The sequence below is a fragment of the Solanum tuberosum genome, unplaced genomic scaffold (genome assembly GCF_000226075.1).
Source record: "Solanum tuberosum cultivar DM 1-3 516 R44 unplaced genomic scaffold, SolTub_3.0 scf00184, whole genome shotgun sequence".
NCBI lineage: Eukaryota > Viridiplantae > Streptophyta > Magnoliopsida > Solanales > Solanaceae > Solanum > Solanum tuberosum.
The window spans coordinates 473095-500512 of NW_006239109.1; the positions used below are offsets into that span (position 1 = coordinate 473095).

General features: G+C 32.3%; 3 protein-coding genes across 3 annotated transcripts; all 3 read left to right on the forward strand.

Annotated features, from left to right (window-relative positions):
- The first annotated feature begins 6 nt into the window (after nt 1–6).
- Nucleotides 7–6804, forward strand: LOC102596457 (serine/threonine-protein kinase tricorner-like). Its single transcript, XM_006354818.2, has 12 exons — nt 7–402; nt 495–669; nt 1494–1577; nt 2204–2445; nt 3488–3719; nt 3881–4045; nt 4325–4456; nt 4672–4785; nt 5326–5373; nt 5554–5632; nt 6014–6070; nt 6528–6804. The coding sequence occupies exons 1-12, from the start codon at nt 206–208 to the stop codon at nt 6584–6586; spliced, it is 1584 nt and encodes a 527-aa protein (XP_006354880.1). The 5' UTR covers nt 7–205; the 3' UTR covers nt 6587–6804.
- A 2269-nt stretch (nt 6805–9073) lies between these two features.
- On the forward strand, nt 9074–11818 carry LOC102596791 (uncharacterized). The gene is made up of 5 exons (XM_006354819.2): nt 9074–9302; nt 10563–10745; nt 10853–11090; nt 11175–11290; nt 11385–11818. The coding sequence occupies exons 1-5, from the start codon at nt 9222–9224 to the stop codon at nt 11448–11450; spliced, it is 684 nt and encodes a 227-aa protein (XP_006354881.1). The 5' UTR covers nt 9074–9221; the 3' UTR covers nt 11451–11818.
- A 780-nt stretch (nt 11819–12598) lies between these two features.
- On the forward strand, nt 12599–18478 carry LOC102597335 (coenzyme Q-binding protein COQ10 homolog, mitochondrial). Its single transcript, XM_006354821.2, has 5 exons — nt 12599–12772; nt 12881–13339; nt 14517–14712; nt 15929–16060; nt 17910–18478. Exons 2-5 carry the CDS (start codon nt 13023–13025, stop codon nt 18027–18029), a joined length of 765 nt encoding a protein of 254 aa, XP_006354883.1. The 5' UTR covers nt 12599–12772; nt 12881–13022; the 3' UTR covers nt 18030–18478.
- Nucleotides 18479–27418: the final 8940 nt, after the last annotated feature.

Here is a 27418-nt window from a genome sequence, read left to right on the forward strand (position 1 = left end):
CCCCCACCCCTTCCTTCACCTGCTGACATTGACAGCTTTCCATTACCATCTTCCCCTTTTTCTTTAATTCCCCCTACTTCTATAACTGTCGCAATTCTTGTACTATGATGAAAATAATACATACCCATTAATTATTTTGACTTGTTTATTCTTGGGTCTAGTCTTTTTTTTTTGGATCTGAGGTAATCTTGATTTTGTTGATCAAATGGAGATGGAGGGTGTAGCTGATGGGACAGTGAAATTAGGGGCTTTACCCATGAAGCCTGATCGGGTTTTCAATAATTTGGAACCTGAATTTACTGTTTCTTCACCAGTTACACGTCAGAAAGCTGCTGCTGCTAAGCAGTTTATTGAGAATCATTACAAAAATTACCTGCAAGGCTTGCAAGATCGTAAAGAAAGGTTTTTTTTTGAGGAATTTAGTTGGAGAGTTGAAGCAATGTGTTTTTTGGTTGATTTTTGTTTGACCCTTTTGTTGTTTTTGCTATTTTTAGGCGATGGGCGTTGCAGAGGAAGGCTCAAGAAGCACAGGTACCGAGTGATGAGCAAGAGAAGATGCTTAGGAATTTGGAGAAGAGGGAGACTGAGTATATGAGATTGCAGAGGCATAAAGTTGGAATTGATGACTTTGAACAGTTGACTGTTATTGGTAAAGGTGCCTTTGGTGAGGTAAAATTTCTGTTTACAATTCCCAATTCTGTTTTGGGATGTAGTTGGAGTAGTACTTTAAAAGTGGCTCAAATTTTACTTGTTTGATTAGAATAACTTGGAGTATGCATTGTTTTTTTTTTCTGTAAATGATTAGTAAGACTAAAGTTTGTGTCTTTGTAAGCTTTTGAAAAGAAAATTTGGTAGTTTTAAGTTCTTTGAGTTGTGATCTAATAAGATCCTTCAATTAGTTGTATGTCCAGATACTGAATATTCATCTTTCAAGGTTGTGTCATTGATGAATGCAATGACAAAGCCATAAAGAATGTTTTTGCCTGTTTCTTAATGGATCAAATAGATCATTTTACTGGTAAGATGAGAATCATGGTGTTATCTTCTGTAAAATCTGCATCGGACATTTCTTTTTTCAAGGCTTACACTTTGACAATGTTGCAGAGAAGTGTTCGTCCCGATCATAATTCCTATCTTGCAATCTTTCTTGATGCTGCCAATTGGGGAAGATATGATATAATAACTTTTTCTTTTAATCTAATGTCTATACAACATCAACCACTTCTTTTAGTACTTGAATGTCGTTCTTAGCAATGGTCTCTGGTTTAATTTAATCTAACGTGGAAGTCGGTCTTTTACTATAAGCATGTCATACAAAGAAGAACTATGCTTGTGTCAGATGTGCACTTAACATCTTCAGAAAGTTCGATTTTCAATTAGAGGGCTTTTGCCTTGCGTTCGCCACATACATGACACAGTCAATGTTCGTATGGACATTGATGAAGCAGATTTCAGTAGGGTGCTTTCTTAAATTATCTGGTTTCTTAATGCAGGTTAGGTTGTGTAGATTCAAAAGTACTGGAGAGATCTTTGCCATGAAGAAATTGAAGAAATCAGACATGCTTAGCCGTGGACAGGTGACAAACGGAATATATAATGACACAATTTTCTTCTGAAACGTTTATGCAATGATATCGGGGCCTTGCAGAAGCTGCTTGAATAATTTTATAAAATCACCATGCTTCCGCTACTAGCTGTTGTTATAACTTCATAGATAGTAGAGGAGCATGTTTTGAGAAAAAAAAGGATTTAATCGTATAAGATATATGTCTAAAAGTTAACATGTTTTGTTAAGTATCACAATGGAGAAACCCTGTCCTTATGAATCGCTTGCATGGTATGTGCTTTCCGGTATTTAAAAGAATAATTTAAACACTACTTTGGACAAATCCACACTTGAAACAAAATGAGTAACAACCTTTTACTTGATTAGAAGTTTAAAATTGTTTAAAACGTTACTCGATTTCCCTCATTTTTTGCCTCGTACTTCTTAAGAAAACTGAACTAAGTAAGGTAGAAATTTATAATTTTTTGTAAGAGGCTGTTTTTTGCTCTTTTGGGTTTATGAATATCTTGTGCACGTCAGCAATTGTCAGTTGTCACTTAATTGGTCCAATGGCAATTTGTGAGTTCCTTGGTTAAATTCTGTGTGTAGATTATTATATCCATTTTTTAATTTATGAAAGTTATACTGCTCTTTTAGGTTGAGCATGTCAGATCTGAGAGGAATTTGCTGGTGGAAGTTGATAGTCGGTGCATAGTGAAGCTCTTCTATTCTTTCCAAGACTCAGATTTCTTGTACCTCATAATGGAATATTTACCTGGTGGTGACATTATGACGTTACTGATGAGAGAAGATGTTCTTTCTGAAGTTGTCGCACGGTTCTACATTGCTGAGAGTATTTTGGCTATTCAGTCTATTCATCAGCACAATTATGTACATAGGTATCTTAACAATTCATTAGATAGTTTGCCTTTTTGTTCAATCTTGCATGTTACGTGATTGTTTTGCTATACCCTCTAGGATTGCCAGTAATACATATGTACCTTTTGCAGCTCAAATTAATGATAATGTGTTTATTACTATTGTCAGAAAAGTGTCATGCTACTGTTGATATACCACTCCTCTTCTGCTGAGTATCATCAAGTGAAAACTTTCTAATCATTTTTTGTTTATGATGGAGAAATCCTTTTGGAGCCAACTTTAGGACCAATCACATCCTTGGAAACTCAAGGATAATGCTGCCCCCTACCCTTCTCCACTTCAATATGAGGCTTACTTCACATAGAGCAGGGCTCAAACTGGCTGTGATAATGTGATCAAAGAGAGCAAACTTCCTAAACCCACCTTTTACCTTGTCAAAATAAAAATAAAAATAATGCAGAGGTTGAACCTGTGACCTAAGTTACAAGCCCCTCAACCTTTGGCACTTGAACAAAGCTGTGGGAGCAAAACAAAGTCCCAAATCTCCAAAAAGCACTTCTCATACTACGGAACTTATGTTAAAGTGAGGACGTTTCGAAGCGTTTTCAGATATCCCATTGCTTTAAGCTTATGCTAAGAGCTTTCCGGAAGCAGCACCTGCATTTAGAACAATCTTACATTTAGTTTTCCGTTTTCTCGTGTCTGTGTCTCAAGGGTTACTGAGTAATCTTATAGTACAACTTTATTCACTAGTTGGAGAATTACTCACTTTCATTCTCCTGATTAACAATTGTATTTATTTGCCTATACTCTGATAGTTGCAAGTTGTTAGTTCCCTCAAGTTGAATTCGGGGCCTTTTGTCCTGTCTTCATTTTGTAGAGGTGTCATCATAGGAATCAATGATCTTGCATAAGTTTGTCATATTGGATTTAGGTGTCTTGGTCTTGCAATTTGGTGCTACAGTTTTTTGTTATTATCTGTTCTTTTATATGTGCATATGGTATTAAAGCTTAGCAATCATCCTCCAACATGCAGCTGATTCAGAAATTCTTCTCTTTCAGGGACATAAAACCTGATAACCTTATACTAGATAGAAATGGCCATTTAAAGCTTTCAGATTTTGGCTTATGTAAACCCCTGGAAAATAAATACTCATCAATATTATTGGAAGATGAAGACCTTACGAATGCGGAGTCTATTAACGGGACTGAAGGGCATTCTGGTGGTGATAGAGCTTCATGGCCAATGCCAAAAGAACAAATACAGCAGTGGAAACGCAACCGTCGTGCCTTGGTATTCATGAACTCACATTCTAGTGCTGCACTTTTCGTATTTTCAAGTTATAATTGTGTCAGCTTGCAAAAATAATGTTTTTTATTCTTGTTCCTTTCTAATTGATCAATCCATGGTCAGTCCTTAATTCAATTGACCTATTTGTGAAATATTTTCTGTAGGCATATTCTACCGTTGGAACTCTTGATTACATGGCACCGGAGGTTTTGTTGAAAAAAGGATATGGAATTGAATGTGATTGGTGGTCATTGGGGGCAATCCTGTATGAGATGCTTGTTGGGTATCCTCCTTTTTGTTCAGAACATCCAAGAATGACAGCACGCAAGGTATTTTAACTCTTCCGTTTGTTGTTAGGATGAAAATAAGGGACAGTCGGGGACTCTAAATTGATCTCCAAATTGGATTCAGGCAGAACTTTGTAAACCAAGATTCCAAAAGGAATTCTTTTTCAGTGCAATCGGAAAAGATTGGAATTGAAATGGTTGTTTTTGTAGACTTCATTTCTTCAGAAGGAATGTTTCCAAAATTGTGCTTCAGCATCTTGTTAAGATTTACAAAATATACTCATTTTTCGGGTTATATAATATTTGTTTTTGTTGTATCAGATAATCAGTTGGAGAACATGCTTGAAATTCCCAGACGAACCAAAAGTATCAGATGAGGCTAAGGATCTGATCTGTCGTTTATTGTGCGATGTTGAATCAAGATTGGGGACCGGAGGAGTGGAAGAAATAAAGGTAAATATCTACTAATGAAGTAGTGCCAGTGCAGGAACTATCTGCAGAAATATGCTCCTTAATTCTAGAATTTTTGTTTCACTTAATGGAATGCATACAGTTTTCATCTATCATTGATGAAATTACTGTTACTTTGTGTGCAAAGATCTATTGTGAGTAGTTATGCTGCCTCCATGTTTGTGTCTTAATACTAATATTTGTCACTGGGTTTTCAGGCTCATCCTTGGTTCAAAGGAGTCAACTGGGACATGCTTTATGAAATGGAGGCTGCCTATAAACCTATTGTTACTGGAGAGTTGGATACTCAAAATTTTGAGAAGTTCCCTGAGGTGAGTAGTTTTGTAGGACCCCAGATGTATTCATTTGACTTTTATAGAAAACGTCTAGATTAGTAGTCATTAAGATCACTCCAACTTTGTGACATTGTGGACTGCTAGACACCAACTATTTACCCTCATGATCAACAAAGCCATATATAAGCTAGATATTTTCTTCCTATCCATAGCTTTCACCTTTGGAGTGTCTATTTTCTCTACCTTTACAACAGATCATGGACAAACACTCCACCTCTCTTTCAGTAGTAACTTCAGTATGTCAATTTGACATCATTTATGAACTAGGTTCTTAGAATTTTGGGAATTTCTGTGTACCATTGAATATCAGTGGACTCCTTTCGGCTTCTTATCAAATCATGCATTTTCATTCCAACTCAGTACACCATTTAATCTTGGCATTCCGCAATAGTAAAATTTCCAATTTTCTGCATCTCAGTTTTTCCATGTGTTACTTTATTATGATGCTTCTCTTGTTTTTGAAAATCATGCTTGCTTTGTTCTTTGACTCTGCTTATTTTTCACTTTATATTATAGGTAGAAGATCCTTCATCAACAACACCAAGAGTTGGACCCTGGCGAAAGGTAAGGATTACTTCTTGACAGTGCATACTTCAACCCCTCCTACCAATCTCAGAAAAAAAATGAACATTTCGCCAATCGGGCAAGAATATAAAACAAGTACTGTAAACATGATTGAAGTAGTGATTCACTTAAATATATAAGAAATAATTTGTATATATTTTGATTCGTTCCATCATGTAGATGCTGACATCAAAAGATTCCAATTTTATTGGATTTACTTTCAAGAAATCAGATATCCTCAAATCAGCTGAAACTTCAGGTGTGCTGCTGCTGCTTTAAATCTTCAATTTTTTGCAGCATCTTTCTATTGTACGGAAGGGGTCTGAAGTTACTTTGACATGAATCATGATGTAGAAATACACTTTCCACACACTTTTTCTGGCTCACACCGTATCTAAGAAGATTTAAGTATATAGAAGCACACGTTGGTTCTTCACCCTTTGAATTCTTGCTAGTTTTGGCAAAAACATTTTGAGTATTTATTTGCTAGGACGTGAGGCATTATTGTGGATCTGTTGGAAAAGGGTACCCTGAAGAGAAAGGGTGAATGAGATCATAAAAAAATGAACATCCCTTTCTGTTGCTCTATTTTATGTTACATATCTGCCTCTGAATGCAAACACATGTCTTATTTGTGCAGGCATAGATATGAGTTCAAATGGACATTCAAAGCCTCCCTCATTAGTGTCCTTATTCGGTATGGTAACTTTTCTTGCATTGTACATGTTTCATGATTTTCACAACGTTAGATTAGATTTGAACCACGAAAAGCATGCTGTTAAACCTTAGTTTTTCTATATCTTTGGTCTAGATAGTTATCGATTTTTGAACAAACATGAGTCCAAGGACTGATTTGAGGAATATCTCCGAGGAACACATAGAGGGGCACTATCATATCTTATTTTAGGTTGATCATGATGCTTCCATTTCTCCTAAATAAGTTTGTGCACATTACACATCTTTACATTATATCAGTCATACATCTTTCTCATCGTGTTCCTTGATTTCTTGTACTAAGCATCTCAAACGAGTTCCCTTTTTTTGTTTTGGTGCATATGTGTGTGTAACCAAATGGCAGAAAAACACATCTTTGTAGAAAATGACTTCCATCGTACCAAACACACCCATTGATGATTTCGCGTTATTTATTGCAGGTCGAATAGACTTGCAAGATACAATAGAAGAGGACCAGAAAGAAGAACATATTCTATGAGTTCAATTGCTTGTTCATTTTGACAAAGTAACGGCAAATTTCTTTTGTACAAAAAGAGAATAAACTTGTAAGCTTTGAGTTCTGCATAATTTTGAGTTTTTCCCTTTTCCACTTTTGGTCTTATTCCCATCTGATTAATGTAACAGTAATTCTTAATGTACATACACTATAACATATTCAATCCTTTTTTCTTCTTCTAATTTTCTATCAGATTATATGAATATGGAATTATCAGTTTTGCTAATACTACAATTATGATATTAATTAAGAGCCTATTTGTTGTCTTTTTAGTTGATAATATCAAGTATTGAAAAACACTTTAAGTGCTATATTAAATTTTATAAGTAAGCATTAACCTGTTTAGATAGAAGTATTGAAACTAATAATATCGACATATACTTTTTTGAGCAACTTTCACATATAACAAACATTAAAATCATATTTGTATGTTATAGCTATAGTTTGCATAATTGCGTTCCATAACAAATTTTATGTTTGCTTTGGAGCTTTTGATTTGTATAATTCGCTAGATACATCAATTTTATACAAATTGTTCAGTTTTGTATAAATTCATTTATACATTGTAATTTGTATAATAAGATTTGTATTTATATAATTATAAGTGTATAGGACGAAAATATATGTATTTGTATTTGTATATACACTTTTCTCTCGCTTTATACAAACATAAATGCATTTTATACATTTGTATACCGAATGGGTAATTGTATACCGAATCAGATGGCAAAAAAAGGGAATGTTTGCTGCGAATTACAAATAAAATAAATTATGGCTATAACATTTAATTTGAATTAATAATTTGTTATTTCATACAATTTTCCCTACTTTCTTTTTATGTTAAAATAATAGAAATGTTCTTCAAATTATTTATGAAAAAACATATAATGAAAAGTATTTAACTGTGAATGACGAAACTAGAATAGCTAATAAATAGTTACGTATAAAGAATTATATTTTGGAAATTACAAAAGATAAATCCTTTTGATTAAGTCATTGACTTATGAGTTTCGACTGATTTTGAGTTATAAAATATCTATAGAACACGTAGATAAACCAACTACTCCATTTTACAAGCTTAGACAAATAAAAATGAATCAAATTCTTTTCTTTAAAAGAAGTCAAAAAGGAGGGGAAAATATCTAACTCAAAAAGGAGGGAAAAAATAATATCTATGTTGTAAAATGAATGATATTTATGGAGCCATTCAACAAACAACAGCTGATATTATTCTTAAGATAGAAAAATATCCTTTTCCTTCCTTTCACATCTTGCTTGACATCGACTCATTGAATCAATAATCATACAATTCTTACTTTTTTTCTTTCTTTTATCTTAATACTTAAAGCAATTTATTCGAATAATATCATCACATTATCTAGAAATTTAATGGAAATAATTAAAATTATTATCGATGAAATAAGTTATTGACTTAATTGTCTCTCCATCTCCATGAAATAAGAATAAGGTATGCGTACATTTATTTTTATTGCTGATTTAATTTTAAATTTATTCACATCAACCTACACTTTAAAGAGTTGCTAAATTAATACCAAAGCTACCTATGTTAAATACTATATAGCATACATACATATCAGACTATATATTATGTTTTTTTAAAATTAAAATATTTGAGGTAGGGTGGGCCAAAGAGAGAAAATAAAGAAGAAACAAATCTTGGTGAGATTTGAATTTATATGTACCACTGCAAAGTGAAGTTACAATAATTATTAGATTAACAATTTAGTCTGTGTAATTGTCTTTTATAAGTAGCTTTAATTAATTAATTATTAAACATATCTATACTTTTCTTGATTTAAGCATAGAATGTGGATCGCAATTTTGCCAAGCAATCAAAGACTTTTTAATATGTGTAATTCTTGATAGATAAAGTTACATAACTAATAATTTTGATTCAAACGACATGTGTGTATATTTCTATTTTCTCCAGACTTCATATATATAACTATTCTAAGTATATTATTACAATATATTAAAAAGTTTACTAATATAAATAAATACAAACAAATGATAGTAATGTATTTTGAAAGCAACAAATCATATAATTTATAATTTTAATTTCATATTCAAATCTCAGGTCCACCGCTAGCTATAAGATAAGGAAAAGGACTATTTAAGCAGTTAGTTCTATACACTATAGGGTAAATAAATGTTGTTTTTTGGTAGCAAAAAACAAAACAAATCACATGGTCAAAAGATAGAAATTGTAATAAGATAATTGAACATATTAAATTTCAATCTTTTAAAATTAATAATAATAAAATAATAATTTCACTCTAATAAAAATATCAACACCGAGATGTTTTGTTGGTATAGGCAATTTTGGAATTGAATGAAAACAAAAGATATTTTGTGGTGGACCGGATATTTTTGTAGCAGTAGTAAATGGGGTTTGAGAAAATATCTGTGTAAACTTAGAGTTGACGTGTTCACTTGACACATGGAAAAAGCGGTGACAGCTGAGCCTCTATTTCTACCAAAAGTTCCTCCCTTTTCTTCCTCTCAATTTCATTCGCTTCTCACAATATAAATTCCCAATTTTTTCATATAATAAATTATACTCTAACCTATAGTTTTTTTTGTTCAAGATAAAATAATGGAAACTCTATCGGATTCGAAAGGAAAAACTTCTACTAAGAATTTGGGTCATAAGATTGAAGAATTTTTGACTATGGAGGTATATATATATAGTCTGTTTAATCATATATCTGTATGAAAGTTTTTTTTTTTTTTTAGGTTTTCTGTGTTTTATGAACTGTATATATATATATATTGTGAACAATTCTGGTAAGTTGATGGTTTATGTAGTTTTTAGTTGGATCAAAAAAAATTTCTAGCATTTTTTGGGGGTAAATCTGTGTTTTGATTTATTTTTTTCTTAGTTAAACATAAAGATGAGTTAGCTAAGTGAATTTTAAGATGTTTGTACTAGGACTTAGATTATGCATGTTCAACAATTATAATTTATTTATAGGCTAAACATGGTAAGTAGTAATTACACAGTTACACCTAACTAAACAGTTATCCTTAAGAATCAACAATTCAAAATGAAAGTGCATATACATCCAGGGTGTGGCCTAGTGGTCGATGAAGTTGGCTGAGCATCATGAGGCCTCAGGTTCAAATCTTAGTAGTAACAGAGTTACCTGGTACCCGATGGTGGCAGGTATCCCACTGAAGGTGCAAATCACTTAACCAGGGTTAATTGTTAAAAAGTGTGTACACAAGAAAATTGTCTTACATTCATGTAAGAAATTTTTACATATGCTAAACACGAGTATATTGAATTGAGGAATGAGGATAAGTACCAAAGAATTTGGCCTTGCCTCTCTCCACCTTCCGTAAAAAATCCACCAAATTCAAAGTTAGGCCTAAGAAACGATGCAGGGTAAGGTTGCGTAAAATAGACCCTTGTGGTCCAGTCCTTTCCTATACAAGCGCATAGTGGTAGCTTAGTGCACCGAGATTTCCTCCTTTTTGTTTAACCTATAACTGCATTTCTTGTGTGGTTGCCTTGTTTTTTTGTTTTCTTGTTGATGATGATATTATTATGTTCTTATTGTGCATTGTGACTGAGAGTGTGAATTTGTGGAAATAATGTAAAGCATATGCTTCTCCAACCCCCCCTAATTATCATGTTTTATGTGTCTTTTTTGTGGTAATTGCATGGTTACTTTTATGTGATCATTCAAAATAAGGTGATGATGTTATGAAATGAGATTTCATGTAATGATCTGAATTTGTTTGGTACTGAGGCGTAGTTGTTGTATTCAAAATAAGGATATCCAGTGCCCCATCCCTCGTTCTCCAGGTTCTAAGGAAACAACTTTAGTGTATTGATAGTAGAAGGCAATGTTTCTAAATTAACAGGCAAAGTAGGGTTGGAAAATGTGGTTCATTTAGAATTCAGTTTCTCATTAAGAAAATCCCATCTCAGGATTCTCGACCGAAGAGCATGGAATGGACTGACAAGAAGCATAGTTTGTATCTCAAGTCTATGGAAGCATCATTTGTCGACCACTTATATGGCTCCTTAGATGTAGTTGGTCGCCATTCCCAAAATGATGGCTTGTCAAGGCATAAATCATCAAGGCAAAGGCATGCCAATCCTTCAGGCCAGGTTTGATTCGATTCGACTGAACATTACCCTGTTATATAATTGGTTTTTTCGTCCTCACTCAGAATCTGATTTTGTCCCTTCCATTTGTACCTCTTTTCGTATCACAGTATAAGGTGTTTCAAGATGGTTGTTGGACCAAAATTGACTTCAAGAAAGACGAGCCTCAGTTAAATAAAACAAATGAATCCGCTGCTGTATTGGCAAGCCCTTGGATTAAGCATTACAAATCTACAGGCAGACATCAAATGAGAGTAAATTCAGATCTACAGGGGAACACTAACTCAGTGAAACAGAACCAATCTCCCGTATCTGACTTCGGTTTGTGCCATAAAGATTATGTTACAGGTAACTGAGTTTTTCAATCAGCACGTGTTATTAATTCTCCGATCTCTATATCAAGTCATTAACAATATTCTTGTAACATTTCAGAGGTGATGGATCAAAACTTTATCGATGAAGATCTTGAAGGAGGACAGTCTAGCAGCAGGGAGCATTGCACAAAACGGACAAAAATTCAGTTAGGTGCCGGTACAAGCAGTGATCAAGTAATGAGTTGGACCAGCTAATTTGCAGCTCTAAATTACTCCGTTGGCACACATTAAGATTGACGACTAACCATACTTTAAATGTATCATCCAGGTAGTTCCATTTTGCACATCCTCAATGACTGATAATCTTAAGGATCTTCTCGAGTCGACGGAGTAAGTCTTTGGCTCTCAGCGATGACTATGATGACACTAACCTCTTTAACCAAGAACGACGAATGGAATGTAAAAACAGCAGGTGGGAACACGTCGCGTTTCAAACTATTGCTATAGGTTGATCAAGATTTTGCTACAGTTTTGCCCGGAACTAGTCATGGTTTTAATCTCTTTATTTATCTGTATGTTGGAAATTCGAGTAGCCATCGAACCTCTAATCCTTGTACAGATTTTGGGAAAATGTTGTCAAAAAATGCTTGCTGTATCTTACATGCCTTGTACCATCGTTATTTGAGTGAACTCTTAAATAAGTTGTAACTAAAAATTGTCAATTTTTTCGAGTGTTAGCCATCAAAAATTCGGTTGGAAATATACTATCATATCATGAATTGACGTTATTATATTGCAATAGACTTTTGAAAGTTATGAGCTAAAAACATAGTGTCAATATTATCGATGGTTTGCCAATGGAAATTTTTGTAAACATTACCACAAAATACAGTTAAAACTGTAAACAATGGCATGAAGTTCAATTTATATTACCTAAAATTTACAGGTGCAATTCAAACTTCATTAAGTTTAATTTTCAAGCTAACGAATAAATACGTTGTATAAAGCTTCAAAATCTACTACTATAATTGATATACCAATTCAAATTATTCTTATGCCTCGATGTATTACTATTACGACATATAAATAAATAAAATGTATATAAATGTTTAAGTATAAGGTTTTAAGTGACAAATATTAAGGGAAACTCAGGTAAATGTATGCTTCGGCTCTTTAGTTTATCAATATACACGACGTATATGTTATTGATATTGTATACAATGTATAGATATGTATAGGTATGTACAATATATGTATAACTAGTAGAAAATATATATGACTACCTATCTAGTATCCACTATATACATGTTTTATAAACTAGATGTCCGAATGATATTTGGCTATAAGTCTTCTTTTTATAAATCAAGTGGATAATAGATACATATTTTGAAACCCGAGCGAACCCTTATGTGGACGGAGTTAATTGGCCTTTTTGCAATTTACATTTATGTAGGCAAATCTAATGCAACGATCTTGACTGAAAAAACTTTGGCTAGAGAAATCAATTCCTATCTTCCCTCCTAAAATTTCACATGTTGCAATAACTCAATCTCCGACTCTCGGACACCAAAAATAGAGCGGGTAATGAAAAATCTCCAAAAATCACAGGTGGAGGGGAAGACTTTCATTGCGTCACGGACAAGTATAAATAAACAAATAAAAAACTACTGCCTTCTTCATCTCTCCGCTTAAATTTCGCTATTCCATTATTTCCAGGTACGTATTCATCTTCAATTAGGGTTCCGTTATCAATTCGAATTTCAATTTCCTTTTTTCCCCCAATTTTTGTTTTTGCTCTGTTCAATTATAATTTATTTTTCACAGATTAGGTAAAAAATTCATTCATCATCATCATCAGCGATTTCAGTACTTTTTTCCCCTACTGGGTCTGCATTCAATTGTAGTTTCACGAAAGAAGGAAGGAAAAAAGAGAAATTTTTGAATTGTTTGTAAATTTTTTTCTGCAATGCCGTCGTTTGTTTCAACATCAAAGGCGATTAGGCGTTTAGTTACGCATCGGAATGTGTTGAAACAGAGGTTGGGGATTGATAATTATGGTTGGGGATTAGGAAATCATGATCAAGTTCGATGCTTGAGTGGCATTGTTGGTGTTCCTTCAGTTTCTCCTGGTTGTGATGCTGGTAGCAAGCTGATTAAGCCCTCGCCGTCTGGAGAAGTTTATAGAATTGGGCCTGTAATTCAAAGCAGAGGATTTTTGGGCTGTGGTGATGGGGAAGAGGGGAGTATGTTAACCAAAATACATGAGGAGAAGCGTGTCTTGGGGTAAGTCCTTAATTACCATTTGCTGCTTTTATGATACCGAAAATATTTTCATGTACTTTTGTTTCTTATCATGAGCAAAATCCAGGTTACTTGCGTGATCTTTACATTGTAAAATTGTGGTGAACATTGTGAAAGTGACGAATATGTTATTCGTGTCAGACACCAAATCAAGAAGTTACTTTAGGGTGTTTGAGTTTTTTTTAGAAGGTAACATATTCCTGTCATCCTGTGTGTATATAGACATCAGCACATAAATTGCACTAGTAACCAAAATGGAGTGACTACATGAGATTCCCAAAAAAGAAATAGGCAAATAAACTACACAACTAACTTGCTCATCTTACAAGGAACCTTATATATCTATGATTGCCTCAGAATCATCTACTGTTGCAGTTTTCACCTTTCTACTTTACAGCTTCATCCACTCTCTCTTTTCAAACAATTACTATATTCAGATTTATACAAAAAACTAAAGAGAAGAATACAATTCATCTTAAGCTTTTGTAAATTGCTACTTGTATCTTAAAAATACTTTGAGTTTCTCTCCTTCCATATTCTCCACCAAATAATTGCAGGGACAATTTTCCATTCGTCTTTGCTACTGTTGCAGTTTTCACCTTTCTAGCATGCTATAACTTCAGGAGTTCTTCCTGACATTGTCAAACTAGAACCTCTGAGATTGATGAACAAATCCAATAAATGTCTTGTAATTCTGCAATGTAAAAGCATATGGCTTATTGTCTCTGCTTCTTTCCCACTCATCGTCTCATCCAGTGTAAGAATTGATTGAGGAGGCACTTCATAGAAGAAATAACATGTTTTTACTCTTCAAACTTTTTAAGGGCTAAAATAGTAAAACTGTTGGTGATCACTCTTTGGCCTTTGCTGGGAAATTTTGCTTGAGCTATAAGACAAAGGATATACCTTCTGTACTTCCACTTCTACTTACTAAGTTAAGCACAAGAAAACCTATGCAATTTAGCAGTAAAATTTTCAGTCCAAGTTGATAACTGATTCTGCATGCTCAATCTCTTTTTGTTTGAACTTTGCAAACAAACTGAGTTTAATTTTCATTTACTTGGGATACATGCTGAATACTCCTGTAAGGTAATACAACCCCCAACTGCTATGAGGAATATTGTTCACCTTACCGACTAACTTGTATTGTTTTTATTAGATACTCTCCAGAGCAGTTATATGCTGTGGTTGCTGCTGTTGACTTGTATGAAGATTTCCTCCCCTGGTGTCAAAGATCAGAGATCATAAAACGCCATCCAGATGGATCTTTTGATGCTGAGCTAGAAATTGGCTTCAAATTTCTCGTTGAGAGTTATGTGTCTCATGTGGAACTAGACAAACCAAAATATATTAAGGTAGCATTGGTCATATATCTATATAGCATTTATCAACTTTTACCTATAAAAAATATAGTATTTATTAATTTTTTAAATTTCTTTCAATTAAGCGTATCAAAATTTTTGTTCAATTTAGTTTATGTTTTTGTAAAATGTTTCAGTTACTGTTTTTCTTACAATAGTTACTCTATATGAGTGTTGTGAATTGATATGTCCTGAATCTTAGTAAGATCAATGGTATCTCATTTTTTGAGCCCTTTGCAAAATCGTGCAATTACTAAAGTGTAGTGTACCATTTGAGAATTAGTTAGTTGTCAGATATGCCTTCTAATTGAAGCTGAGTGTCTATTGAAAAGCACACATAAAATGATGGCATTGGATGTTTCTTGAGAAGTTGGACCAGGATTGGAAAGAGTCTAAAAGCTAACTATTTTACAGCTTCATCCACTCTCTCTTTTCAAACAATTACAGCTTCTTCTGATTCTTTTTCTGGGATAAGCACTATGTAACAACCATAATTTCCATAAAAAGGTATATTTCTCATTCATATTTTAGATGAGAAAGGAAGTTGTCTCAAACAACTTACGATATTTTTTATTTAATGCAGATCTAGTGAAAAAAAACAAGCATAAATAGCAGAATATCCATGTAGGGGACTCCAACTAGTTAGGTCAAGGTTTAGGCGTTCTTTGTAAGCTTACATTAGGCCCGTATCTAACAGGGTTTTTTATTTTGGTTGTAGATGTATATTAGTAAAGGTTACCCAGTGGAGGGATATCTACGAGGTTTAGAGAACCTTAATCTGCCTTAAAAGACACGTCCAATCGTAGGAATAGACAAGTCTCACTCTTTCCCTTAATAGGAATCCAAAAGTGGAGATCAACCTACCTATCGAATGATTCTCCCTTTGGTTGAGTTATCCCACGACTCTCCCTATTGATGATAGGAATTTTAAGTAATGTGGTTGAAGGTCACGATGATTTTTGACTTGGTCCATACTTTTTTTTTTTGGTTCATGGATGAAAAGTTACTATCCTCTATTGTTTATATCTTAAATAAGTCAATTTAAACATACTTGATGTGTCTATTAGATTCCAAAGCTTTACGATATATGTATTATTAATGAGAGGCCCTTCTTCTCATCAGATGATTTTGGGTGCTTTTACCTCTATGACCATTCTGAAATATCTGAATTTAACCTTCTCTCATGCACATAATTTTTTCATTGTTGCAGACAACTGCTACTGATACTGGCCTTTTTGATCATTTGATTAACATCTGGGAGTTCAACCCAGGACCAATTCCAGGATCTTGTAACCTTAACTTTTTGGTAGATTTTAAGTTCCAATCTCCGTTGTATCGACAGGTAATTTTTCCATTTTTAATATAGTAAGTTTTTAATGTCTTAGCCATAATACCATGTGAGTAAGAATATCTTGAAGATACTAATTACACTGATGCAAACTTTTGGGGTTTGCTAGACGGAGGTACTCTAGGTCATTAGCTTATTCTATCGAGGTAGATCTGCCTTCCCTGCACTTCAGATTTGTTCTTCAGTTAATTGTTTACATATGCTTGATGTATTGTGGAATCAAACCATAAGAGTCTGGTTGAAAAATAACATTTGCTTGTTGTACTATTTTGAATACCATTGAAGAAATCACATTTCAGTTTTCATACTCTTTTGTTTCTATGTGAAAATCATCCACTAAAAGCTTCTATCTTTTAACCTCCTATAATTATATTTCACAGCTTGTGACTCATCTATTGGTACTACAGTAGCAGAATTGCAGCCTGGCATACGAAGCATTCTGCATTCACACAGGGTTGGGGAAGGGCCGCACCCTAAGGGGGTGTAATGTAGGCAACCTACCCTGATGCAAGCATCTTTATCTGATTCCACAACTTGAAACTGTGACTTATAGCTGTTCTAGTTCTGTTCTCCCTCGGTTGCAAGTCCATTTCAAATTCAAAAGCCCTAAGCCCACACTTTACCTTCCTGTCCAGAACTAGAACAACTTCCTCAGCCTCACACCGAACAACACTCGGCTTGATCCTTCTTTCTTTTCTCCTTCCACTCTTGCCTTGCCGCTATTGTTGGTGGGTGAATAGCTATTAGTGCCTTTCTAAGTAGATTTACTGCTTTACCGCTTGACTTGCCTATCTCTGTTAACCCTTTGCATGAGTCTCCATGCTATTGAATCAGAAGCAAAGAGTAGAAATGAAAGTAGCTTTTAGAAAGGTAACTGTTTGCGTATCCAGTGTGGCACTTGACTTTCAGGAAGATAAGTTGGATATTGCTAAATGGAGTAAACTGCAAGAAATTGAAATCTCAATTGAATTGACAGATGCCTTCTTTAAGAAAGTAAGGCACTAGGTGTAGGAGAAAGGACAACATGCCCCTAATCAAACTGAAGGCGAAACTGTTATATTCAGGCACGGAATCCACCGTGAGTTAAACCATAGGGCCGATGCACATCTCATCACTCATCAGGAATATGATATCAGGAATAGTGGTATATTCAGGAAAGAGTTCTTGTTCACTATTATAACAAGGGTGCTTTCTTGCCTAAGGAGTCGTAGCAGTTATAATAGTAGAACCCCAACATCGCGTCTTTTATCCTAAAGAGGTGATCTATCTGGCTTTAATTTCCTCATGTTTTCGGGTGGCTAAGCCATTTTCAGTTTTCTTGATGGTACGAAGCAGATGCATCCCTCCTTTTTCTCTCCAGCCGTTTGTCCCATTCTTTCTTCTGAGAGTGAATTTTAAGATAATCTTGCTCTTGTTATAGTAAATTGGATGATATTCTAAACTAATTATCAGATCTTTTAATTTTTGTTTCAAATATTCATGATAAATGAAGCCAGTTCTCTCCTCCAACATGGTAACCTGAGCTACCTAGATAGTTATTGTGCTTTATAAATACTCCTTCATTTTAATTTCTTTTTCCTATTGGTTATCAAAAATAAAAGTTCAACTGTTTAGGCTGGATATGGGATTTGGTTAACTAGAGGCACCTCAACAAAGAGAAATGAGAGTGTTGAATTTACTATGAAGTTGATTTTTCTCTGCTGTAATTTCTGTTAAAAAAAATTGTCAGGAAGTTTCAGAAACCTTATTTTTATCTTTTCCTTTTCCTTTTTCAGTTGATTGGTTAAGTTGCATCATCTTAACTTACTTATTAAAAGCCATTGGTGAATTACCTCCTTCGCAGGTAGCAAACATGTTCTTTAAGGAGGTGGTCTCTAAACTAGTTGGTTCTTTCCATGATCGTTGCCGTTTGATATATGGACCAGGGGTTCCTATTCGTGAAGATACATATCCACAGAGTTAATGAAGATTGGTGTTTGGTTGTGATGAAATGAAGCATGGACCAGTTCAATTTTCCGAGTACCAGTTGGTCCAACTGCATTCTAATTCTTGAGTTAATTCAAAAATTGAGAAGGAGCTGATTCAGCCTCCCTGGTATTCCCAATTTCTTAAACTTACTGGGTTGTTTCTTTTTGTTTATGGCGGGCGGGATGAGGTTTGGGGTTTGGTGGTGGTGGTGGATGGATACCTTTGTAACATTTAAGGTTACCATTTTTTGTTTGATGTCCACATCATGTAGGGTTGACCAATATATTTGAATCAGTTTATAAGATATTTTGATTAATACTTAGAAGCTTCTGTACAATGATACTTGTTCATTGAATTTACATTATAGGTATAGGAATGACATTAATCGATGTAATTTGCAGTTATGCACTCTACTTCTTCTATGGAACTTAATCATTGGGCCTAGCTGGTCTTTGATAAAATAAGAATAACAATCTCTGGGCCTAGCTGGTAAACTTACAACACTTACATTTCCAGTCGAGTGAGTTCTCTTCTTGTATTTCAAAGTCATATATCCCATAGTTGTTACATTTATGGTTGCGAAAATTGGTTGTTAAATCTACGGAGTATTTTCTGGGTACTTTTAAGTTTAGGTTTCTAACTATGAATTGGATTTAGTTTGTGTACTTAAGAGCATGTATTGGAACCCAATGTTAAGTATTCTGAAATCCTTATTGATATGATCCTCATACTCTCAGTTCCCTAGGAGATGCCTCCACACCATAACTAGATGATGCAATAACTCTCTCTAATGTTGTGTTGAGAGTCTCTAGTTATAAACTCTTGAAAACTTTAGTGTAAAGGTACATTAACTTGGAAATACAAATGATTATGATTGGGTAACTCATGGTCTTTGAAAGTTTGTTGCTAGTTTGAATCTACCTAACTGACTCGTTGAGAACACTAGATGATTTCTTTCCATCTGTTTAACTTTTGGGAGACAAAGTCACTTGGTGTACCTGTGCTAGTAGGATGTAGCACATACCCTGTAGCATTAGTCGAGGTGTGCGGAAACACCACTCTTATTAAAAAAAGGTTGTTTTGAACATGAAATTTTGATTGGAGTGAGTTATTACACTTGGTCCTTGCATATCCATGATTTTGATGCACAAATTCATGAATATGACAAAAAGTTAAAGGTAGGTTGAATCAGAGGAAGTGTTATGTATGTAAATATCTATGTAGATGAGTCTCAGAATAATCTGTTCTTTCACTTTCATCTTTCTACAAGTATGCAGCAAAAAATGGTCCATACATTCACAAAGCAAGTAAGTCACAAACCAAATTCAAGACAGTTTCATTCACATAAATGAACTTAGTGGGAATGAAGGAACTGTCAAACTCCAAAATAACTAATGATTGATTTGCTTACATTTTACAACAACCTTAGAGATTTTTCTTATTTTTTTTGTTTCCTATAATATCCCATGTTACCAAGAACACTATCCATTTCAATAATTCATTCACTTTCAAAGTTCCCTCCAGCTGGAAATTGATTGCAAAATAAAAAAAAGTATGTTGTGTGGCCCCTAAATTATGAAAATCTCATTGGTTAAAGTGGACTTCATGGGATACTCATATCAATTAGATTTTCATTTCAACCACAAAATACTCCCCATTTTTTTAAATTTATATTGTACACTAATGATAACATCGAAGGAGTCTTGGCACAACTGGTAAATGTTGTTGTCATATGATTTGGAGGTCGTAAATTTGAATTGTGGAAACAACATCTTGTAAGACTGAGTACAATTGACCCTAATTAGTAGTATGATTCTTCTAGTAAAGTTGTTGTTATGTGACTAAGAGGTCATGAGTTTGAACTGTGCTTTAAAACATCTTATAAGACTTAGTACAATAGACCCTAGCCAGTAGTATAATTCTTCTGGTAAAATTGTTGTCATGTGAGACAAAGTACAATAGTATGTTCTTCTCCAGACCTCACGTATAGCGGGAGCTTAGTGTAGGGTAGTGGACTGTTTTTTTTCTTTTGACGTATGATAACATCATTTTAATATCCTTATCTTTTTTTCTTTTTTACTCGACCAATCAAGATGATAGATCAATATTATCCAATATTCCATACCGTACAATAAAACCACACAAAGCATTCAATAAGTGCACATTATTTCCATCTTTTACCTTATTATTGTTCTTTAGTAGTCCCCCCTTTTGTCATATTGCATCCATTGAGCCTGGAAAATTTGGTGAAAGAAAAAAAAAAAGGTCACCAACGTCATGCTTTTATCTTCGAATATTGACGATGAGATTGTATATAAAAATGGCGTTTTTTTTTCAAAAATAAATATTCATTATCAACTTCAAGAAATAAAATTGGAACGATACAAAAAGATAAATAAATTGCGGCTTGATAGAGATTGGAGAAATTCATAGCAAATGGGGAAATGTAGATACTAATAGTATTAGTATCATTTTTGTCTCAATCTTAGTTATATATCAATGATAAAGACGCCAATTTTGTATTAAGATACACATTTTGTTTTTAGTTAAAGATAAAGACATTTTATGCATGCAGGGTCCATGCAAATAATACATATATTTCGTTAATTATAAATCTATTCATTACTTTTTGACTTTTTGTTATGTTTCACTTGGGCCTAAGTCTATCGAAAATAATTCCTCCATCTTCATAAAAAAAAGAAAAAGTTGCATACGTATCCACTTGTGAAAATACACAGAATATATTGTTGTTGTTATCTACCCTTCCACTATCAAACTGTGTGACATGTTTTTGGTCTCCAAAATATTTTACGTGACTTGATTTTTTATTTGTTATAATGATCACGTTAGGATGCATCTCCATTATTTTACGGAATAATCAATTTAAACACTTAAAAGGGACACTTTCATTTAATAATGTACATGTTTCGACAGTTAAACATGATAAAGATAGTGATGTTAATTATGCAAGATTTCCTCTAATGATGTCTTTCAACATGTTTTAAAATTAAAATTATCTCTTTATTTTTGTCTTTAAATATATTTTGGAACTACTATAATATAGGATCATAATATTACTTTGCAATCCTATTTTCACTTAAAATCTCAACTTTGTTGTAACCAATTGAGCCGACCAAATTAAAACATGTAAATTATCAAATCCCAAATAAACCAAATTGGGAAGCTTTTTAAAATCAATCAAATAGGCTAGATGTGGTAGAATCCTAAGCTCGATGTTCAAATCTTAAATTCATTTCTATTATGATAAACTAATTGATAGCTAGTGGCAGGATAAATTAAATTCTGACAAGAAGATTCACCTAAGGCCAAACGCGATATGGTATCGTGAGATGGAATCAGCGTTTGGACATGCGATTTTACGTTGATTCCATCTCATGATTCCATATAATGAGAGGTGACACCATATTCTCCAAAAATCATGATATGGAATTATATGGTGATTCCATATCATGATTTGAGATATTTTTATACTTCTCTATTATCAAAGTATACCAAAATTTATGTACATACAAAAAAAAAATTGTTTTCTTATTTGACGTGTATATATAATTTTTCGATGAAGAAGATTCAATTTCACTCTATCTATATATTTGTTGGAGGAAAAGAAGATCAAGTAATTCATGATGATGTACCTATTTATACAGAAGATAACACGCATAGCTTGTACTAGTATATTTATTTAGAATCATAAACGGATCCCACTAAATATATATATCTTCAACATTTGAATCATACATTGCCAAGAAGAAAACTCTAATTATGGAAATTTCATCTATGAATTAAAATGTGTGACCGTTTCTTAAGAAAATATATATCTGAACATGTTATTTTTTTCGTTTCAATTTGTTTATTTAATTTTGAGTTGACACATATTTGAGAAAGTAAATAAGATTTTTGAATCTTGTAGTCTTAAATTTAAAATATGTAAATAATGTACCAAAATATCCTTCATCTTATGGTCTTAAACATGTCACGTGTAAAGTTGAAATTAAAGAGTTGTCAAATTAAAAAGAGAGAAAACCAATATTCTTTTTTAAATAAATTAAAAATAATATTAAATATGACAAATAAATTAAAACAAATGAATTATCTTTTCAAATTGACCTAATAAGAAAATAATATCAAACCAAGTGAAACAAAAAAGAGTGCATGGTTACGTTGTTATAGACTATATATATAATTTCATAATCATGTTATTATACTCAAAGTAAATTCAACATTGAGAAGATTAAATTATACTATAATATTTTTACATTGCTTGTCAATCTATACACTTTTTATTTTAAATTCGAATTTATATAACTAGTCATTTTTCTATTAAAAACAGACACCTTTTTATCAATATGTCTACTTCATATAGATGATATTTCTAAAATTTTAATGTCTATGCTTTAAAGATACTTCATAAATGTTTTTCCGATGATAATTAAGTCTCATGTCAATAAAAAGAATATTGTCAAATAAGTAAAATCCAAAAAAGTGATCATTTGATATAATTTGTTGGGTCCGTGCTGACACATGGAGCTGTGCATCTAGTACATTTATGTATATATCGTGTTGAATGTTGATGATAGAAGGATCTTGGTGGGAATCGTATAAAATCTGCTTTTGTATAGGTATATATATAGTACCTATTTTAATAGAGTAGCATATAATAATTAAATATGCTTCATGCATGCAGCAACTTTTGCCTTTTGGAATAGTGAGAATCCACGATGCACCTAGTTAATAAGAAGTAGGAACATAGCTAACAAGGATTCGGGGGTTCATTTGAAGTTTCATAAAAAAAAATGCATCATTTTTATATATATAACTAAAGTTATTTTATATGTATATATATTAGTGTTGAACTTCCTTAAACATTTTCATATGTTGATATTATATTTTGTATTTTGAATCTTTTTAATAAAAAATTATGACTACGCCAATGTCTAGCTTAAAAGTTATATATAGGTTAAAACTCATGTCCAAATCTTTCATCAACAATATAATGTATGGTATTCCTTTTAATTATGCCTTTTATTTGTCCCTTAATCCAACAAATGAAGTTGGTTATAGAGTTTAATTTTCCTTAACCTCAATCTTTTTTTCATAATCATTTATTATCCAAAATAGTCATTCTTCTAAGGAAAGAAAAATCCAGAAAGACTTTGGGTGCGCTTGGCATGTGATTTTCTCATGTTTGTATTTATCTAAATATTTTTATTTTAGAAAAATAAATTTCTTAAAAATGAAATGACTTCTATTATAAAAATAGAAAAAATAAGTTTCATAAATTATTTTTCATATTAATTGTCTCCTCCCCACCCTCCAACACGTCCGATTCCTTGATAATTCTATCTCCAAGCCTCCACCTTCCACCCCTATTGAGTTTTGTCAGATTTGTAAATACTTTTTGAGATAATATTACTTATTTATCAAACATTAAAATAAATAAGAAATTTACTTTTTTTTTGAAAATATATTTTTCTTCATACCAAACACATCCTTTCATTTTTACTTTAATTTGAAAAATACTAAAAGAGAAACCCCTTTCTAAATAGAACACAAAAAGGATAGGGTTTGATCATATCCTATATAGTAGCCTTTCGAATTGTCAATAACTTCCAGATTTCAGAATATCTATTCAAGATACGCATTGATCACTAATATTTTAAAAATCTATTATACTCGATTTAATTTTATCCTATATTTTTGCAATACGTTATTTTTAAAATTCGAACTCATGACTTACCGGTCAAATGCATGCATGGCATCAAATTTTCTAGTGTGGTACTTTGCTTTAAAAGTTAAAACTTAAAACAATGAAAATGTTCATTTTAAAGATTTTTTATGTTTAACAATACATGGAGAAATCAACAATGCAAATTGTCCAATCTCCTAAAATTACCACTAGTATAAATCACTCAATTATATATCATAAAAGAAAATTATGATTTAGTTTTAAGTACTCTTCCATTCTGAAATTATCCTCCAAAGTGAAGCTTTCCAACGCAAATTCAAATTAATCAAGCTCCAAAATAAATATCGAACACTTTATAATTTGTAATGAGTTATTAATATTTAAAAAATCTCAATACTATTAATATTTATTTCAATTTATGTGACTGGGTGTGCATCGATCGGTTGATTCGGTTCGATTTTATGTATTATCGATTTGATTTATTGATTTTTTATTTTTAAATAGGCTAAATCAATAAGATATTTTTTATCGCTTTTCAATTTACCAATTTTGGTTCTTAACGTTTCGGTTTTCAATTTAACCAATAAGAAAATGCTTATAAAACAAATATATGACTTCTCTAACAAATTAGACGCGACAAGACAATAATGTAACTTTACAATTGCTCATAAAATAGAAACAATGATAACTAATATGAAAAGAACTATCCAAGTGCAACCAGTGGCGGATCCAGGATTTAGAGTCCGTGGGTGCCAAATGGGATTCGAACCCGCAACCTCAACCTTTTAAAGTTGCCCTCCTACCGTGGCACCACAAGCCAATTTTGTTTTGTGGGTGTCACGCTTTATATTTATATAAATATTATATATATTATTACAGAGGCGGATCTAGGATTTGGAGGTCCTGGGTGTCACATCGTTCAAGTAAGATAAACGGGTCGGTTGCTTTAATTTTGGGTTACAATTCGGGTTATTATCTTTTTCGATTTTTATAAACAAATCGATCAAACATGCATGTTAGTAATATTTTCTTTTAGATATTATGTGATGAGAGATAACTAAACAATTCATTTTTTTTAGGAATTAAAGGCCTTATTCACTTAGACTTTGAGGAAAATTAATTTTTTTTTCAAATTAAAATTTGAGCTTGTATAAACCATCTTATAGTGTTAACTTAATATATACATATTCATTGACTTTATGTGTTGTTGCAGATATATTGTAGAGAGAATAAAATTATAGTTTCAACCTAGTCATCTTACTAATTAGCAAGAATGTCGGTGAAGATCGAAAAAACCTTTAAATTGAAAGAACTCTAGTAATAATATTCATCATTTTTAAAACATACTTTTTCTTAAAAACTACTATTTAAATACATTCTTAATAATATTTATGTGATATTGATAATTCAGTATTCATTAACTGATAAAGAATAAACACGCGACACTCATATCAAGAGATTAATAATTAGTGAAAGTGAAAGTTAAAAAAATTAAGAATTAACTATGGTGAAAAGGAGCCAATTTGAAATTAATAAAGTATAGTAAATAAATAAGAATGAATGGAATAAAAAAAACTAAAGCCCTTTACACATTAATTAAAAAAAAACAAAAAAGAAAACAAAACAAAAAAAGAAGCTTCACTACGCACAAACCAAGCATAAAAAACAATGCTAGTAGTGAGGTTCGAACTTGCATTGCAAGTGTGGCACGTCATGCCTTTTACCAATTGAACCATTTATCATTTCATTCAGTGGGTGGCAAAGCTAATATATATTAACATCTGATACGTATATACATATATATACAACAATTTTTCCGAAATCACTGGGTGCCGTGGCACCCCCACCCATACCCTTAGATCCGCCCCTGAGTGCAACACAAAATAAATTAAAAGGAATAGGATTTTTACTTTAGGTTTTGATTTTTATAATGTGAAGTTGTAAACTCAAAGTCAATGTAAAGTGCGAATTGAGGGCTAAAGGGCAAAGACAGTAACTAGTAAGGTATTGAGATTAATATTTAATATTTAGGTAAAGGTAAAAGTAGTAAATTACTACAGTCTTAATGAGTTATCGATTTACTCAATAACCCAATATTAAAAATCAATATCGAACCGATAACCCGATAGTTTATTTTTTTATAAAACCATTAAAATTTGTTAATCCAATAACCTAATAACAATAAACCAATAATACTTTTTTCAATTCGATCGATTTAATTTTTACACACTTTCTAATCTGGTTAAGACCATACATTTCAAAAGTTCTGTAATCACAAAACAAGTATGTCACGTTTTTAAAATCACAACTTTATCAAAGAACTGTAAAATTAGTACAGAATTAATGGAAGCACCTACCTAGCCTAGAATATTTAAGAGGAAAATTTTGTTTCGATATTTTTGTACATTTTTCTTTACTACTCATACGTTGATTAAAATCAAACCATGCAATTTGTTACTGTCTCTTTTGGAAATTTTTTATTTATCGACTATCGTTGTTTCAAAATATTACCTTTCACATGACACATATATATTATTTCGATCCTAACCATATTTTTCAACTCTACAATTACGTCACCTCATAGCATTCATGCGCTGTCAAATTAGTACATATATATTTTTTCCTAATCTGATTAAGATCATATATTTCAAAAGTTCTATAGTTACAAAAATATTATGTCACGTTTAAAATCACAAGTTTATAACTCTACAATTGCGTCGTCACCTCATGATAGCACTGTAAAATTAGTACAGAACTCGACTGGAATATTTAGGAGGAAAATTTTGTTTCGATATTTTTGTACCTTTTCTTTATTATGGATACGTAGATTAAATCAAACCATGCAATTTATTACTATGTCTCTTTTGAAAAAAATTCATTTATCGACTATCGTTATTTCAAAATGTTATCTTTTACCGTTTTACGTGACACCTTCATTATTTCAATTCTAACCATAATTTTTCAACTCTACAATTGCGTCACCTCATCGATGCACTGTCCAGGGGCGGCTCAACGTAATTGGGGGCCTAAAGCGAAATTTCAATTTGAGGCCTAAGATATAAACAAACTTTGTATACATTATTATTTCAAATTTATTTTTCTTACACTATTTAGATGAAAATTATTAGTATTTAATATTGTTTTTCAGTTATTGATTTTAGATGAGATTTTATCAACTCAACATTGAAAACATCCTTTCAGTGAGGCAATTATTATATGAATTGTTAACATAATTTTATAAGTAATAAGTTGACAAATATTAAATAAAGATAAGAGTTAGAACCACAGAATCTGATTCAAGAAGTTGATGACTTGGTATACACCATTTTAATATGCTTGTGGTAATGTTTGAAACTAAAATTTAAAAAGAAATAAAAAAGAATTTGTAATTCACTTTGTTCAACACTTTTCACTATTAATTCTTATTTTTAACAAAGTATAAAAGATGTTAAAGTGGGTAAAATAATATATTTCTAATCATAATTAATCATTTTTTTCTATAAAAATTTAACACATAATTTATTCTTGATAATAATTTGGGGCCCCAAAATTTGGGGTCCTAAGACATAAGCCTTATTTTACAAAGGCAAGAGCCGGCCCTGGCACTGTCAAATTACTACATATATTGTTTTTCGACTTTCTAATCACCATGTCTTTGATATTCATAGGAGAATTCAACT

Excerpts from the sequence above, each read along its gene's own strand:
- LOC102596791 (XM_006354819.2), top strand. The coding sequence starts at position 9,222 with ATGGAAACTCTATCGGATTCGAAAGGAAAAACTTCTACTAAGAATTTG. Across the intron at positions 10,746-10,852 it reads ATGCCAATCCTTCAGGCCAG|TATAAGGTGTTTCAAGATGG; the intron begins GTTTGATTCGAT and ends TTCGTATCACAG. Across the intron at positions 11,091-11,174 it reads CCATAAAGATTATGTTACAG|AGGTGATGGATCAAAACTTT; the intron begins GTAACTGAGTTT and ends GTAACATTTCAG.
- LOC102597335 (XM_006354821.2), top strand. The coding sequence starts at position 13,023 with ATGCCGTCGTTTGTTTCAACATCAAAGGCGATTAGGCGTTTAGTTACG. Across the intron at positions 14,713-15,928 it reads ACAAACCAAAATATATTAAG|ACAACTGCTACTGATACTGG; the intron begins GTAGCATTGGTC and ends TCATTGTTGCAG. Across the intron at positions 16,061-17,909 it reads AATCTCCGTTGTATCGACAG|GTAGCAAACATGTTCTTTAA; the intron begins GTAATTTTTCCA and ends CCTCCTTCGCAG.
- LOC102596457 (XM_006354818.2), top strand. The coding sequence starts at position 206 with ATGGAGATGGAGGGTGTAGCTGATGGGACAGTGAAATTAGGGGCTTTA. Across the intron at positions 403-494 it reads TTGCAAGATCGTAAAGAAAG|GCGATGGGCGTTGCAGAGGA; the intron begins GTTTTTTTTTGA and ends TGCTATTTTTAG. Across the intron at positions 670-1,493 it reads GTAAAGGTGCCTTTGGTGAG|GTTAGGTTGTGTAGATTCAA; the intron begins GTAAAATTTCTG and ends TTCTTAATGCAG.